Below are 18170 nucleotides of genomic sequence, written 5' to 3' on the forward strand. Positions count from 1 at the left end.
CGGCCGGGGGACGGGGTGCTTGATGGATCCTAAACTTCCCCCCAATCAGGTGAGTTCCTGTAACTATTAGAGCTTGGTCATTCCCTGTGCCCGGGGCATTACAGACAGGGGGGTAGGTAGGTGGGTGGGTGGGCAAGTAAATAGCCCAAAGCTGCTGCTCAGGCACCGAGAGAGGGAAAGTGAAAGTAACTCAGGTTTTACTCACAAACAGACATTTTATCTCTTTTCTTTTTCTCAGATAAATTCACTTTTCAGTCTGTATAGGGGGAAAAGAGTAAGATGGGCCCCAGGGTTTGGGGTTGCAGGGGGGGTAACAGCAAAACATGGACCCCCGGAAGGACAACGCACATTGGTCCCACAGTTTAAATCTCACATTTACTAAAAATATTCCCCCTGGAATTATCATTGCCCCCCCCCCTTTCCCAGCCGTGTCCCTCAGTGTGTGTGGCCCCCAACAGGGAGAAGTAAGGACAGAGGGACAAAATTATCTATAGCACGATTTGGTCACACCCCCCCCCAAATACCATGAAAGTTTTACAAAAACCCCTCCTTTTCCATGGTTGGAATAACAGCGTCAGACACACAAAGTGGGCACAGTACCCCCTCTTTTCTTGGGGTTTGTTCAGCTGTTTGGTGAGACATTGCCCTCTGGTGGTAGGAAAGTGCTAGTGATTAATGAAACACAATTAAAGGGCATGTAAACCCTGCTGCACAGCACTCAGTTGTTGTTGGACTACAAATCCCAGAACCATGTAACATAATAAGGTTAAAGCTGTTTTGAAATGCAAAAACTCCCCACAGCCAGCGGCTGCATTAATATGCAAAAGAATCCTCCAATGAGAATCCCAGCTGATGTGAGTAAATCCGGCTCCCTGTTCTCTGTTCCTGCAATTGGAGTTGGGAGCAATAAGCACAGTTTCCCAGCACTGAACAAGTCTGTCCCTTTATCCCCATGTCTGATTCCTGTGCCATATAATGACGGGAAAATGACATAATTATCTCTATATGTAAGGTACCAGCAAGGGGCCTGACACAGTGCTGGGAATCAGCATTCTCATTGGTCAGTACTTTTACATTTATAATGAAGTTTTTGCTCAGTAGAATTCTCATTGGTGACTTTTCTTGCATCTATAATTGTGTTTTCCAGCAATTTCTATAGCAAAACCAGGGGGCGCAGTGGGGCAGCATTATAGTTGGGTTTACTTCCCCTTTAAATAAATTACAATATGAGGACAAACAATCCCTGTTTTGCTTAAATAGGGATGTAATTGGTTCCTTTCCTACACTGAATACTGGACCTGTTTCCTGCCTGTAGACATAATGTGCTCAAACCCTCTTTGCCCTCCACTATGGGGTGAGATGTCTTGATCTCTGGAAGGAAGTTGGTGGTACGACAGTCATCTTGTTACTATGAAATATACCCCCAAGTATTCCACGTAGAGTTGGGGTGGGGCTGTCACCCTGACATTAACAGCTGTACAATAATATTCCTTCTCAAGTTCAACATGAGACCCAGATTCCTCAGGCACAGCAGTCACTTTCTCTTCTGTACTTCCCCAATGTCACTGCCCCCTCACATGTCCCCTCTCTACTGTCTCTGTCTGTAATTATACAGCCTGTCTATGGGCATCCGGCCCCCCATTCTGGCACATACACAGTAGGGCAAGATGGAGACAGTAGGACAAGATGGAGACAGTAGGGCAAGATGGAGACAGTAGGGAAAGATGGAGACAGTAGGGCAAGATGGAAACAGTTGGACAAGATGGAGACAGTAGGGCAAGATGGAGATAGTAGGGCAAGATGGAGACAGTAGGACAAGATAGAGACAGTAGGGCAAGATGGAGACAGTAGGACAAGATGGAGACAGTAGGGCAAGATGGAGACAGTAGGGCAAGATGGAGAGAGTAGGGCAAGATGGAGAGAGTAGGGCAAGATGGAGACAGTAGGGCAAGATAGAGACAGTAGGGCAAGATAGAGACAGTAGGGGCAAGATGGAAAGAGTAGGGCAAGATGGAGAGAGTAGGGCAAGATAGAGACAGTTGGACAAGATGGAGAGAGTAGGGCAAGATGGAGAGAGTAGGGCAAGATGGAGACAGTAGGACAAGATAGAGACAGTAGGGCAAGATGGAGAGAGTAGGGCAAGACGGAGAGAGTAGGGCAAGATGGAGAGAGTAGGGCAAGATAGAGACAGTAGGACAAGATGGAGAGAGTAGGGCAAGATGGAGAGAGTAGGGCAAGATGGAGACAGTAGGGAAAGATGGAGACAGTAGGGCAAGATGGAGACAGTAGGGCAAGATGTAGACAGTAGGGCAAGATGGAGACAGTAGGGCAAGATGGAGAGAGTAGGGCAAGATGGAGACAGTAGGGCAAGATAGAGACAGTAGGACAAGATGGAGAGAGTAGGACAAGATGGAGACAGTAGAGCAAGATGGAAACAGTAGGGCAAGATGGAGACAGTAGGGCAAGATGGAGACAGTAGGGCAAGATAGAGACAGTAGGACAAGATGGAGACAGTTGGACAAGATAGAGATAGTAGGACAAGATGGAGAGAGTAGGACAAGATGGAGACAGTAGGGCAAGATGGAGACAGAAGGACAATGTGGAGATAGTAGATTGCATTGATTTTTTCTGTTGCAGAATTTTTTTGTTGTTGACCGAGCAAGATGGCTGCAACCAGTATTATCCTGTTAGTCACAGTCTCACTGATCCAGATGTCACTGTCAGGTAAGTAACTGGCAATAACTGCCCAAACCTCCCCAAGTGGGGCACTTATTGTGTCCGGCTGTCTGATTTACAGATCAACCTTCTGTAGCAATAAAGGTGGATATGAGAGATTAAGGGGCAGCAGAGGGGCAAGGGTACAACATGTAACAGAATCTATAGACAAATTATTGAATGGACGTTCTTGGTACATGGAGGACATAGATCCTTCCCCAATGTAGCATTCTCAGGAGTGACGCCAGCACTTAAATCCTGACCAACAGGCAACAAACAAGTACAAAGTTTGGGGCCACATTTAATGGTAGATCATAGATGCATCTGGGGCCCACATAGTAGGAAAAAAGGCCACTAAACCCACTTTGTCATGCCTGTTCTACAGCGTGAATATTTCTCTAATTATCCCTAATCCATGTTCTGGTCTCCAGAGAGGTTTCAGGTCATCCCCACCAAGTCCCCAGTCACCGCCATTGTTGGATCCAGCATTGAGCTGAACTGCCATCTCTTTCCCGAAATAAATGCCGAAAAGATGGAGATTCGATGGCTACGAAACTCCTTTCGCCCCTACGTCCACCTGTATCTGAATGGGGAGGATAACTACAGGGAGCAGATGGAGGAGTTCCGAGGGAGGACAGAGTTCCTCAAGCAGAACATCGGCAGGGGGATTGGGGCTCTAACTATTCACAAGGTGCAGCTGTCGGATCAGGGCTTGTACACCTGCTATTTCGAGTCGGAGACCAATCACAACCAAGCACAAGTGGAACTCAAAGTAGCAGGTTAGTAAGTAGCACGTCAAACTCAATCTTACATGGGCTTGCTGCCCCCCCTTGGCTGCTTCCAACAGGTCACACCCTCTGGGGTAGGTGTTTCCGTGCCAATATGGGGCAACTAAGCCCCACACATGAGGGGTTATTAATTATTTTGCTGTGATATGAGAAAATCTTGCTCTCAACTTTTTCTGAGAAGTTAAAAAGCTTAAAAAAAGTTGTGGAAGAGGTTGTAATCAATATAGTTGGAATTGTGCAGGTTTTTTAGTGCAAAAAATCTAATTCTAATTAATTTGCCCCAAAGTGTTGGTTGCCGATCTCGACCAACCCACCAGTCTGCCAACTTCAGTAGAATCTGACTGCCTTACCCTGGGGTTTTAGTAGAGCTTGTTTTGGGAGTAACTTAACAGATCTTGGGGTCTGGTTTCCAACAAAGGGTACAAAATAAAGGATATGTCACCCCTTGCCCAAATGTTTAACCTTCTGGAGTGAATCTGGCAAAAAAACTATGTTTTCCTTCAATGGCCTCCTCAGCTTGGCCAAGGGCTCCTTTCAATTCTCCGTATGAAATGATTTTATTATAAACCAGTCTGAACAAGCAGTAGCAGCCACTGCATCAAGAAGTAGGGCAGAACTTCTCCAAGACAAGGTTCTTCACACTGTACAGCCGACCCAACTTATAGTTCTTTGGGTTCTGTGCTACATCTGTTCCTGTTCTGTGGCATTTTACTACCACTTTATTTGTCTTCCAGCCATGGGCCTCCATCCTTTCATCTGGGTTGAAGATTACCATGATGGGAAAATAACGCTCAACTGTGAATCCAGCGGTTGGTTCCCTAAGCCCATGGCAATGTGGCAGGATGAAACTGGGACCCGGCTGGAATCAACAGAGAAGATAAATGTCACTGAAGAGACAGGTCTGTTTCACGTCACCTCTGCTATCCGTATTGAGACCCAGGCCAAGATCTCCTGCCATGTTAGAAATGACCTCCTGGAAGATGGGAAAGAGTCTTCTATTAAATTTGCAGGTGAGCAGGCGTTAAAGGGAAAGCTAAGCTATATATAAACTCATAAATTATCTAAGAAATGTTGAAATTAACCCCTAGGACTCATTTAGAAATGCAAGTGCAAAGTGAGACTGATTGTGATCAGTGCTGGGCCTAGGGTTGAGAGTGCCCAAGGCAAACGCCAACACGCCCTACCCCCTTCCCCATTGCGCATTACATTAGTACACCCAAGCTGAGACACATGCTATTCAGTAGGTGCCCACAATGATGCCAGAATCCTGGAGGGGAAACACTGAATCATGGGTAAAAAATGGTTTCTGTCCCTTTATCTTTTATATTGACTTAAATATTGGTTCACATATACCCTCTCACATCTGGTATTTTGGGCAGTGACATTGGTAACTGCACTGAGAATGTGTTGGCGGTGAGATTTTTTCAGTTACAATTAGCTTTCAGTTTAGTGTTTTAGTTTAGTCTCTCTGGACCCCATTGGGTCCCAGAATATTGCCTTGCCTACTCAGGAGTGAGGGTCCAGTTATTGCTGCATGAAACAAAGAAACTTTGCTGCCCCACGGGCCCTAACATTTGCTAAGTTCCTTATAGCAGTCCTAGCTGCAGTCTTCACTGATGGTGGCTCTGAATATTCTGATACTTTAGCTTTATTGTTGGGGTCACTCAGTCATAACAGTGCAGAGCCTCTTTGTCCACATTCTGGTTCTTCTGATGGCCATGCCACCTCTGCATGTTCCTTTGCCCCAAGCGTTGTCCTCAGCTGCTGCTGTCACACTGTCTTCTACTCCCACCCTGTCAACTGCTACCCCCATACAGTCTATTGCTACTCCCACCCTGTCAACTGCTACCCCCATACAGTCTATTGCTACTCCCACCCTGTCAACTGCTACTCCCATATTGGTACTTCTTCTTCCATACAGTCCACTGCTACTCCTGCTACTCCCATACTAAAGACCTTTTTGCTATAAATGATATATAACGAAGATCTGATTGAGAAATCGATTTGGAGTCCAAATTCTGTTTAAATTGCTGTTTTCTATCAGGGTTTCCATGATGATATCAAAGAGTTGGCACAATAGAAAAAAAACATGGAATGTTGGCTGGTTCAGTCCCACCCATGAGTTAATGCCAGGCTTGTTTGATTGAATAGGATCCCTGGGAATAGACAATATGTTTGTTATAAAGTGAGGGACAAGTGAGAACCTAGAATTGTATCTCTACATCAACATAATTTTCTTTCCAGAATCGTTTTACTGGAGAGTGGATCGTAGCGGGATCTCTCGCTTTGTTCTTATGGCTTCTTGTTTGGCTGTGGCTCTTATAGTGATTGGGGTTACTCCTCGAGTCGTGCGTATGTGGAGAATACGTAAGTATGTGAATAGAAAGTGCACAACACGCGTCTTGCTCAAGGGTTACAAACAGGCAACAATGATGGCTTTAGCAGTACAGCCTGGGTTTATTGTTTTGAGGGCAACCTAATACCCTGAGCCCTCAGAGAACTTCAAACTTTGTCTTCAGCCTTCCCTAAGTTTAATTAGTACCGAAGCAGAGAGCAAAGAAGCCTATTTACCATCCGTCACACCATCTGGGCATTGTTTTTATTAATGGGAAAGATGTCCTTCAAAGCAAGTGTGGTGTCTCTATAGCCACTTCCCATCAGTGACTGCAGTGCAAGAAGCCTCCTGAGATATTGCCTACAGAATAAAGCTATGTGTAACGCCAGCCCATCTGAAGTCCAGAACCTTAACATGTGTGGGAGAGGAACATATCTCGCATTCATTGTACCTCTATCTTTATGTTAAGCTCTTGATTTTATGACTTAATTTTATTTTTTAGGAACACTCCAGGATGATATGGGTAAGTCAATGAAAACAGAAGATCATGTTAAATCCTTTAGGTACCTGGGACTGTCTTAGCTTTTACTAACAAATTGTGCAATATTGGGTAAGTATCATCCTTCCCTTCTTTAGCAACATCTTTCTAATAAAACCAGCCATACTGGGGCAATTACATGTAGCCATGTATGGGGGATGGGGAGGGTGACTTTGGGTTTAGTATAGAGCAGAAAAGCATCAGTGTCTGGCTGGAGGCAGTGGTTGGCCAAGTAGTGACAAGGAGATGATGATTTTGGGAGACATTTCATGGGCTGAAGAATATCTCAATCTGTGTAATGTAAATAAAGTCCCAACTGATCTGTAAGGAACATTCCTGTCTGTTGGGGTGTAGCACTTAAGGTGGCCATACACGAGGCGATTTCGCTCGTTGTGCGATGAACGATTATATCGACAAACGATCGTATGGCGATCGAGTTCCCATACGATATGCCATCCACGGGCAACGATAATTCGGGAAAGATTTTGTCGCATCATTATCGTAAAATACCTACGATCGTACATCTACGTACGATCGATGTCGTTGCTGTACGATAATGTCGGCTCGTTTAGTGGGCCGACGATCGTTCGTACACCACCAACTATACGATAACTTAACGATAGCATCGGATCGTTCGGGAATCGGTCGTTTGTAAGTAAAAAATCGGTCCGTGTATGGCCACCTTTACTCTCCTGAAGGAGCGTGGCCATCAGAGAGTCCTTCTAAAGGTGGCCATACACGGACCGATTTTTTACTTACAAACGACCGATTCCCGAACGATCCGATGCTATCGTTAAGTTATCGTATAGTTGGTGGTGTACGAACGATCGTCGGCCCACTAAACGAGCCGACATTATCGTCCCCAAAATCGATCGGCCAGGTTTAAAAATTTTGGTCGTTTAACGATAAAATCTGCCAGTTGGTGTGAGTGTCAGACATTTGTCTTTCAACGATTGTTCTCTGCGCATGTCACGATTGCCAGCAACGACATCGATCGTACGTAGATGTACGATCGTAGGTATTTTACGATAATGATGCGACAAAATCTTTCCCGAATTATCGTTGCCCGTGGATGGCATATCGTATGGGAACTCGATCGCCATACGATCGTTTGTCGATATAATCGTTCATCGCACAACGAGCGAAATCGCCTCGTGTATGGCCACCTTAAGTTGTTATTGGAGTGGGTCCTGGGATTATGACAAAATAGATCCCTAACCGGCTACCCAAACCTACTATTTATATGGGTTCTTTATATGGGTCATATGGCCTTTTTCATGAGGGATCTAGATAATGTAATAGAGGACAATGACATTGATACACCAACCACTTGAGAAAATTCTCATGGTGGTGCTGTTCTATTGTAGCCCAATGGGAAAAATGGCTGTTGGCTGATACTGGTGCAAAATGGTACTGATTCCAGCTGATTCCAGCATAAGCCAGCAGGTTAGAATGCATTTCTGACTCACAGCATGATTGGGTTGTTTGCAATAGGAAGACGTTAGGTTGAGGGAGGGCACTCGTAAACCAATAGATTTGTAGCACATAAATGTAGGGCTATGGCAAATGGCACATTTCTGGTTTTAAATAACTACGTGGGTGGGGGACACAACACCCAAAATGGCTTCCAATGGTTTCACTGGTGCACTTCCAGGGAGAATCACCTGACCTGAAACTGCAACTGAAACCAATAAAGAGCAATTCCAGACATTTTGAGAGGAAACTACCTGGAAACATACCAGCCTGTGCCCCCCATGTGTTCCTGGGAGGGTGGGAATGAGAGAAAGATCTTATGTTGATTGCTAGGATGTTTTTTTAATGTTAAAATGATCTTTATGCCCCAATATCCTGTATATGTAAATAACTCATTGTAATGTTTCCTTTTCTCCACTCACAGGAAAACTTTCCAATAAAGTAGGTAAGTGGCCAAGTGACTGTACTCTGGGGGTCCGTGTATAATATACAGTAGTGCCCAACACCAGGGCGCACAGGGCAGCCCATATACAGAAGAGAAATACTGAAGGGAGAAGAGACCATAGGGTTGGCCCCCATTTATCACCAAGACTTCTGGGCTCCCTAGACACTCCTATTGCCCTATTACATCTGTACCAATGAGATGCCATAATAATAGACACAAGTGCATTGTGGGAGAATAACACCAAGAAATACAGTAACAGTAACATACAGGGGTCATTTAAGTGCACAAGCCAGGAGCAAACCACCATGTTCTTAGTCATTTGTTCTTCTTCTTTCTTCTTTCTTCTTTCTTCTTTCTTCTTTCTTCTTTCTTCTTTCTTCTTTCTTCTTCTTTCTTCTTTCTTCTTTCTTTCTTCTTTCTCAGACCAAGTTTGGATCCGAGCCCGTAAGTACCAACACATTTGGGGAATTTTCAATCTGTCGCCACTTATTCTGGGGCTTTTCCCTTAGTGTTCTATCAGAGACTTTGTCTCTAGCTCCTCCTCTCATGTTTATATTTGCAGGCTTTTGGTTGATCCAAGATGTTTCTGAATCATTGTGTTTATTACTGCTGTTTATCTTTTAATACAAACACTGCTGCTGGTGATTGAGGCTGAAGACCACTAAGCCATTGTAGAATATTCTCTTCTATCTTCAGATATTCTTTTCCCCAGTCCAGTAACGTCTCTCTGTGTTTGATCAAGTAGATGTTCCATATGAGCAAACATAGAGGGTTTGTGATGGTGATTGGGTGAATAAAAGCCAAATCCTGCTTATTTTTGTTGCAAGTCTAGTGAGGGGAATTCAGAATTGCTAAATGTTGGGTACAAAATGTGGGAATTTTGAAATGTCCAACGTTTTCTCCACTGATTCTGCAAAAATGTTGATAAGATGCATCTGTCATCTACAGCATCTGCATACAAATTTTCTTACTGCTATAGCATTTTGAAAACCAATTTTTTCCCCAAAATGTCACAATACGAAGAATATTTTTTTACCAAATTACAAAAAATCCATAAAATATCCATATTCTGAGCAGAAAATAACAACACTTTTCCAATCTGATTACAGACTTTTTTACCCAAAACTTTAATATTTAAGATTTATTAAGCGCCAACATTTGAAAAGTGAAATATAAAAATTCAGCATCGAAAATCTATTGACTGCATGAGGTCAAGTCAATAGAAGTTGTGTTTTCAAAATTCCAACAATTTTAAAATTTGTGGTTTTTAAATGAAGTTGAAATATTGCATTGAAAATGAAGAGCGGAACGTATAATTGGGATGATGAGTTTTTTCTACAGAAATTGTGATGTCGATATTCAAGACGATCAATAAAGTTTTCAAATTCGAAAAACTGAAAAGTGATAAAACAACTTGAATGCAGTGAAATCGCTCCCTACTCTTCAGTTTCAATTTCAAGTTAATCCTACAAAGGCTGAAATTGAAAAATAGCTTGACTTTTGCGAATACGACTCCCACTTCATGAAATCACCAAATTTGTTGAGTTTTTGAGGTTTTTTGCGCTTCATACATTTTTAGATTTGGAAACTCGAATTTTGAATTTACAATTTTTACAACAAAAGAAATTGAAATCACATTAAAGACTAAGGGGCACATTTACTAATCCACGAACGTCCGAAAAGCGCCCAAATGCGTTTTTTTTCGTAATGATCGGTATTTTGCGACTTTTTCGTGAATTGACGCAAATTTTTCGAGCGACAATTCGCGAAAGTCGTAATGGCTATGAAAAAGTCGCGACAATTTACAAAAGTCGCAATGGCTATGAAAAAGCCACGACAATTCACGAAAGTTGCAATGGCTATGAAAAAGAAGCGACAATTCACGAAAGTTGCAATGGCTAAGAAAAAGTCGCGACAATTCACAAAAGTCGTAATGGCTATGAAAAAGTCACGACAATTCACGAAAGTCATAATGGCTATGAAAAAGTTGCGACAATTCACGAAATTTGCATTGGCTGTGAAAACGGCGACGAAAAAATCGCAAAAAATACGAAAAAGTCGCAAAATGTTCGTTTTCCAATCCGAATTTTTCTCATTCGGATTCGTGGATTAGTAAATCAGCCCCAAAAATTCTGATGTTGACAAATCACCCCCCATAGAGGTGAATTTTATTCAATTTTACGTTCACAAAACACATTGTCACAAAATTCGAGCAACTTTCCCCCCCCCCACACGATTACTAATTTATTTACAGAATAATTGGGCAGGTTCATTTGTATCCCGTAAAGTTGCGGAAACAGAGAAAGTCGATGGCGAATGAAAGTCGCTCTGTTCTGCTCATTTTCAACATGACTGTGAAATAAGTTCAACACTGATTTTCTTGTTAAGATTTTGAAAATGTAAATCTTGAAAACTCAAATTCAAATATTTTCAAGGTCTTGATTCTTTGTGCTTTTATGTGAATTTCCACATTTAATCCCATAAATCTTTATTTTTTTCTCCTTCTCAGAGGACGTTTGGAACCGACTGGGTAAGTGATGAGACTTGTTGGCACACAGTGGGATTTACAACCTCAGTACATACAGGGCACTGCAAGCCTAATGGGCTCTAATATAGTGGGTATCATAGGCGTCAGAACCTTGGGGGGGTCAGGGGCCGTGCCCCACCCCAGAATTTCCCCGCCCCCGGTTTTGGAAGTTGCTAAACTGCCGCACACTTGTAGAGATGGAGGCGAAGGGGCTGGTGGGCTTCAGCAGGGGCTCTCTTTGGCCACAAGTGGGGAGTGGACAAAAATTTTACCACGAACCCCTCCCTCTCCTCACCCCACCCAAAAACATCTTCTGCTGCCCTTGGTGGCCATTATATTAGAACTACGATATAATTTTATTTCCATTTCTGAACTCCCCTGCGGCTTCTGATCCAATTACCTTGGATTGATAATGAGCAGGTTTTTCTTATCCGTAAATTGGCTTTTTAAAAAATAAAAAATCTCAGCAGGTTTTAGGCGCCAAGTTTTTTATTTTTATCAAAACCCCACTCACCAACGAGCCCAGGTAATCGGATCAGGAGCCAGATATTCTAGAACAGTTTTGTCCGTAACCGACTCCTTGAGCCCAGAGGCTGGAGCAATTATAAATCTCCCCCATAGAGGGCACATTTGCTTGACCTGGAATACACGGTATTTGTACATGGCCGGGCCAAAAGCTAAATGCCCCCAAGACACGCCCCCTCCTGCCCGAGCCCCCAGTGGTGGATTAATGAGATTTGAGGCCCCTGGGCTACACTTTTCATAGTTACATAGTTACATAGTTACATAGGGTTGAAAAAAGACCATTGTCCATCAAGTTCAACCCATCCGAGTAAACCCAGCACACAACCTATACTAACCAATCTATACACTCACATACATAAACTATATATATACAACCAGTAATACTAACTGTAGATATTAGTATCACAATAGCCTTGGATATTCTGCTTGTTCAAAAACTCATCCAGGCCCCTCTTAAAGGCATTAACAGAGTCTGCCATTACCACATCACTAGGAAGGGCATTCCCCAACCTCACTGCCCTCACCGTGAAAAACCACCTACGCTGCTTCAAATGGAAGCTCCTTTCCTCTAATCTATAGGGGTGACCTCTGGTGCGTTGATTGTTTTTATGGGAAAAAAGAACATCCCCCAACTGCCTATAATCCCCTCTAATGTACTTGTACAGAGTAATCATGTCCCCTCGCAAGCGCCTCTTTTCCAGAGAAAACAACCCCAACCTCGACAGTCTAACCTCATAGCTTAAATCTTCCATCCCCTTTACCAGTTTAGTTGCACGTCTCTGCACTCTCTCCAGCTCATTAATATCCTTCTTAAGGACTGGAGCCCAAAACTGCACTGCATACTCAAGGTGAGGCCTTACCAGGGACCTATAAAGCGGCAAAAATATGTCCTCATCCCTTGAGTCAATGCCCTTTTTTATACAAGACAGCACTTTATTTGCTGTAGTAGCCACAGAATGACACTGCCTGGAATTAGACAACTTGTTATCAACAAAAACCCCTAGATCCTTCTCCATTAAGGAAACCCCCAACACACTACCATTCAGTAGATAGTTTGCGTTTATATTATTCCTACCAAAGTGCATAACTTTGCACTTGTCAACATTGAACCTCATTTCCCAGTTTGCTGCCCAGTTATCTAATTTTGTCAAATCGCTCTGCAAAGCGGCACATCCTGCATGGAACTTATAGTTTTGCACAATTTAGTGTCATCAGCAAAAATAGAAACAGTACTCTCTATGCCCCCCTCCAGGGCATTAATAAACAAGTTAAAAAGCAAAGACCCAAGGACTGACCCCTGCGGTACTCCACTAACCACACTGGTCCAATTAGAAAATGTTCCATTTACCACCACTCTTTGTACTCTATCCTTCAGCCAGTTTTCTATCCAATTACAAATATTATGTTCTAGGCCAATATTCCTTAATTTGATCATTAACCTTCTGTGCGGTACTGTATCAAACGCTTTAGCAAAATCTAAGTAGATGACATCAACTGCCATTCCAGCATCAAGGTTCCTGCTCACCTCCTCATAAAAGGCAACTAAATTAGTCTGGCAAGATCTGTTACGCAGGCTACTCCCACCCCAGGTAGGGCATGTGTTCCTAGGGGCCCAGTGTGATCAGGGCAGGGCCCATCTTGCTTTTTTAAAATTATTCCCTACTCTTTCCATCCGAATACAGTAATATTTATTCCTATATGAAGTAATGAGCAGATTTTTTCGGCAGGCATGAATTGGCAGCAAATTTGCGCATTTCACCATTGGCAAATCACCAGTGAAATTTTGCTGCAAAAATTCATGGTCGCATAAAAAAAGGGTGCGGTTGTGTAAAAAAAAGGCGTGGTCGTGTATAAAAGGCATGGCCCACAATGGGCCCCTGATCACACGGGGCCCCTAGGCTTGTATAGGCATTAATCTGCCCCTGCATGGCCCCCATGCTTATCAACCCCCCCTTCCACCTCTACTCCTTAGTCATGTGTGCAATAACCTCCTACCTCACTGATGATTGGCATTTGGCACATACCCCGACTGGTTGCCACCCTGCAGGCCCTCAGCTTATAGGTGGGGCAATAAGGGCCCATTTAGGGCCACACTTTATTCTCATGAGTAACATTAATGTCTCTTTTCCTTTCCAGAGAACAAACTGGACAAACTCAGTAAGTGCTCAGCTCGTTGTTATACAGTCGCTATATGGGGGTCATTGCTCCCGCGTGGGCACCTTCTGCCCAATGGTCCTGTCTGTCATCGGGGGGTCACCCAACTGCCACTTGGATTAAATGATATATTAGTCTGTGCCAATCTTTTATTGCCCCAATGGGAGTGTCACCCCTGGGAGAATTGGGGGTATGAGCTATTGCTGGGGATTGTGGGGTACAGTTCTACAGACTAATGTGTATTTATAGGGGGTGCTATTGCTGGGGATTGTGGGGTACAGTTCTACAGACTAATGTGTATTTATAGGGGGGAATGTGCTATTGCTGGGGATTGTGGGGTACAGTTCTACAGACTAATGTGTATTTATAGGGGGGAATGTGCTATTGCTGGGGATTGTGGGGTACAGTTCTACAGACTAATGTGTATTTATAGGGGGGAATGTGCTATTGCTGGGGATTGTGGGGTACAGTTCTACAGACTAATGTGTATTTATAGGGGGGAATGTGCTATTGCTGGGGATTGTGGGGTACAGTTCTATAGACTAATGTGTATTTATAGGGGGGAATGTGCTATTGCTGGGGATTGTGGGGTACAGTTCTATAGACTAATGTGTATTTATAGGGGGGAATGTGCTATTGCTGGGGATTGTGGGGTACAGTTCTACAGACTAATGTGTATTTATAGGGGGAATGTGCTATTGCTGGGGATTGTGGGGTACAGTTCTACAGACTAATGTGTATTTATAGGGGGGAATGTGCTATTGCTGGGGATTGTGGGGTACAGTTCTGCAGACTAATGTGTATTTATGGGGGGGAATGTGCTATTGCTAGGGATTCTGGGGTACAGTTCTACAGACTAATATGTATTTATGGGGGGAATGTGCTATTGCTGGGGATTGTGGGGTACAGTTCTACAGACTAATGTGTATTTATGGGGGGAATGTGCTATTGCTGGGGATTGTGGGGTACAGTTCTACAGACTAATGTGTATTTATAGGGGGGAATGTGCTATTGCTGGGGATTGTGGGGTACAGTTCTACAGACTAATGTGTATTTATAGGGGGAATGTGCTATTGCTGGGGATTGTGGGGTACAGTTCTACAGACTAATGTGTATTTATAGGGGGGAATGTGCTATTGCTGGGGATTGTGGGGTACAGTTCTACAGACTGTGTATTTATAGGGGGGAATGTGCTATTGCTGGGGATTCTGGGGTACAGTTCTACAGACTAATGTGTATTTATAGGGGGGAATGTGCTATTGCTGGGGATTGTGGGGTACAGTTCTACAGACTAATGTGTATTTATGGGGGGAATGTGCTATTGCTGGGGATTGTGGGGTACAGTTCTACAGACTAATGTGTATTTATAGGGGGGAATGTGCTATTGCTGGGGATTGTGGGGTACAGTTCTACAGACTAATGTGTATTTATAGGGGGAATGTGCTATTGCTGCAGATTGTGGGGTACAGTTCTACAGACTAATGTGTATTTATAGGGGGGAATGTGCTATTGCTGGGGATTGTGGGGTACAGTTCTACAGACTGTGTATTTATAGGGGGGAATGTGCTATTGCTGGGGATTCTGGGGTACAGTTCTACAGACTAATGTGTATTTATGGGGGGAATGTGCTATTGCTGGGGATTCTGGGGTACAGTTCTACAGACTAATGTGTATTTATAGGGGGGAATGTGCTATTGCTGGGGATTCTGGGGTACAGTTCTACAGACTAATGTGTATTTATAGGGGGGAATGTGCTATTGCTGGGGATTGTGGGGTACAGTTCTACAGACTAATGTGTATTTATAGGGGGGAATGTGCTATTGCTGGGGATTGTGGGGTACAGTTCTACAGACTGTGTATTTATAGGGGGGAATGTGCTATTGCTGGGGATTCTGGGGTACAGTTCTACAGACTAATGTGTATTTATAGGGGGGAATGTGCTATTGCTGGGGATTGTGGGGTACAGTTCTACAGACTAATGTGTATTTATAGGGGGGAATGTGCTATTGCTGGGGATTCTGGGGTACAGTTCTACAGACTAATGTGTATTTATAGGGGGGAATGTGCTATTGCTGGGGATTGTGGGGTACAGTTCTACAGACTAATGTGTATTTATAGGGGGGAATGTGCTATTGCTGGGGATTGTGGGGTACAGTTCTACAGACTAATGTGTATTTATGGGGGGGAATGTGCTATTGCTGGGGATTGTGGGGTACAGTTCTACAGACTAATGTGTATTTATAGGGGGGAATGTGCTATTGCTGGGGATTGTGGGGTACAGTTCTACAGACTAATGTGTATTTATAGGGGGGAATGTGCTATTGCTGCAGATTGTGGGGTACAGTTCTACAGACTGTGTATTTATAGGGGGGAATGTGCTATTGCTGCAGATTGTGGGGTACAGTTCTACAGACTGTGTATTTATAGGGGGGAATGTGCTATTGCTGGGGATTGTGGGGTACAGTTCTACAGACTGTGTATTTATAGGGGGGAATGTGCTATTGCTGGGGATTGTGGGGTACAGTTCTACAGACTGTGTATTTATAGGGGGGAATGTGCTATTGCTGGGGATTCTGGGGTACAGTTCTACAGACTAATGTGTATTTATAGGGGGGAATGTGCTATTGCTGGGGATTGTGGGGTACAGTTCTACAGACTAATGTATATTTATGGGGGGTACCACTTGCTTCTTCCCCCAGTAACATTACTGTGTTTGTGTTATTAGATTGAGCCAGTCAAGAAAAAGAACAGTGAGCACAAGAAACCTGATTGGTCAATGCAGCGCCCCCTGCTGGGAAATGGTGAAATGATCATTAATGTTCCAGGATTCCTGCACTTACATATCGGGTTGCAACATGGCAGCTCCCTGAGGAACTTGCAGTTCGGGGTTAGAAATTACTTGCTCTGAGAAGCGCCGGATTGTCAGAACACTTTCCAGGGACATGAGCAACACCGGCTGTTGGGGTGTCGGTGCAGCAGAACCAGCGCCCCCACATTCCTGGATAAACACAACTAATTCCCAGTTGAATAAGTGCGTGTCAGATCAGTGTTACATTGTAGTACCTGGAGCCTTTGCGGAACTGAACTCCCAGAGCTGGTTCTGTTGGGTCGCTGCACTATTTGCCGAGGCCAAGATTGAGTTGTTTGTGCTTATTTAGTAGATGTGGGCCATTTGTGTTATAGTTTAATTATTAATTGCCTTAAACTGTCATTAAACCTGTGTGTCCGGAACCTCGGCTGGCAGTGACCATTAATCCTATGGGTTTTACATGTGATTGTGGCTTGTTTTGTGTTTCACATGGGGTCCCTGTTACCCCTCCACCCAATACACTAGGGGTTCTTTTCTATTCCCTGGGGTACAAGGCTGGGACCCTTTGTGCTCAGCTACTGAGTATTTGCCCCCCAGGGAAAGCTGCACATTCCTGGCTTGGGCAGCGCTGCCTAACTGTCACATACCCGTATAATACATAATAATAATAAAACTGTGTAGATAACGAGCAGGCGGCCGTCGGTGAGAGTTCACATAAGCTGATTTCTATTTGCCATGTTAACCCCTTCCAAGGTTAAAACTGGTGTTGTATAACTATAAATCTATCCAATCATCTTCATGACCATTAAATAAACCCAATAGGGCTGTTCTGCCCCAATAAGGGGTAATTATATCTTAGTTGGGATCAAGTACAGGTACTGTTTTATTATTACAGAGAAAAGGGAATCATTTAACCATTAAATAAACCCAATAGGGCTGTTCTGCCCCCAATAAGGGGTAATTATATCTTAGTTGGGATCAAGTACAGGTACTGTTTTATTATTACAGAGAAAAGGGAATCATTTAACCATTAAATAAACCCAATAGGGCTGTTCTGCCCCAATAAGGGGTAATTATATCTTAGTTGGGATCAAGTACAGGTACTGTTTTATTATTACAGAGAAAAGGGAATCATTTAACCATGAAATAAACCCAATAGGGCTGTTCTGCCCCAATAAGGGGTAATTATATCTTAGTTGGGATCAAGTACAGGTACTGTTTTATTATTCCACCTGTTGTAAATTTGGATTGTGAAGATTATAACCTAAATACATACCTTTTGGAAATGGAAAGCGGGATCACAACCACACCCCCTAAATATCACTCTCATTTGACTAAATTTGTCAGGTTATTTAAAGTTTGAACACATTTCTGGGGGTTTTGGGCCTTGTTTTATGTGTTATTACAATTTTGCTAATGAAGGTGAAGTTTCCCTTTAAGCTGCGAGTCTCAGTTCCCCCAAGAGACCTGTTTAGCTCATTAATTACAATTGTATCTCAGTGCAGGGGGGGCTTTTTAACTTTCTGGGCTCTGCCAAAAGCTACTTATTTAATGAAATGTGAGAAACACTGTATCTAAGTGCAGGTGATGCTCATTAAGATTTCCGGGCTCTGCCAAAAGCTACTTTTAATTAAATTTGTATCTTTTTTAGCTTCAGTGCAGGAGATGAAAGGGAAATGAGGGGCTTTTCAGTAAGAATCTGGGACTGCGGGTTGAGCTGACAAAAGAGGGGCTGTCCTGTGAAAATCGGGCCAGTTGGGAGGTGTGTAAATATACAGTTAATAATATAGTTATAGGACACAGTTTCACCTTAGAAGGGGTTAATACAGGAAACAGAGGCCCCTGCTGGAATCTCTAATAA

At 43.4% G+C, this 18170-nt stretch overlaps 1 protein-coding gene across 1 annotated transcript; it reads left to right on the forward strand.

The window, feature by feature from the left end:
- On the forward strand, positions 1 to 16731 carry btn2a2 (butyrophilin subfamily 2 member A2). Its single transcript, NM_001004895.1, has 11 exons — positions 1 to 49; positions 2638 to 2724; positions 3147 to 3494; positions 4238 to 4513; positions 5748 to 5870; positions 6341 to 6361; positions 8274 to 8294; positions 8718 to 8738; positions 10804 to 10824; positions 13483 to 13503; positions 16226 to 16731. Exons 2-11 carry the CDS (start codon positions 2664 to 2666, stop codon positions 16228 to 16230), a joined length of 918 nt encoding a protein of 305 aa, NP_001004895.1. The 5' UTR covers positions 1 to 49; positions 2638 to 2663; the 3' UTR covers positions 16231 to 16731.
- Positions 16732 to 18170: the final 1439 nt, after the last annotated feature.

This window comes from Xenopus tropicalis, chromosome 6 (assembly GCF_000004195.4).
Source record: "Xenopus tropicalis strain Nigerian chromosome 6, UCB_Xtro_10.0, whole genome shotgun sequence".
NCBI lineage: Eukaryota > Metazoa > Chordata > Amphibia > Anura > Pipidae > Xenopus > Xenopus tropicalis.

Bases quoted from the DNA above. Each gene is read 5' to 3' on its own strand.
- btn2a2 (NM_001004895.1), top strand. From the start codon at position 2,664: ATGGCTGCAACCAGTATTATCCTGTTAGTCACAGTCTCACTGATCCAG. The intron at 5,871-6,340 runs GTAAGTATGTGA...TTTATTTTTTAG, and splicing joins CGTGCGTATGTGGAGAATAC to GAACACTCCAGGATGATATG. The intron at 8,295-8,717 runs GTAAGTGGCCAA...CTTCTTTCTCAG, and splicing joins AAAACTTTCCAATAAAGTAG to ACCAAGTTTGGATCCGAGCC.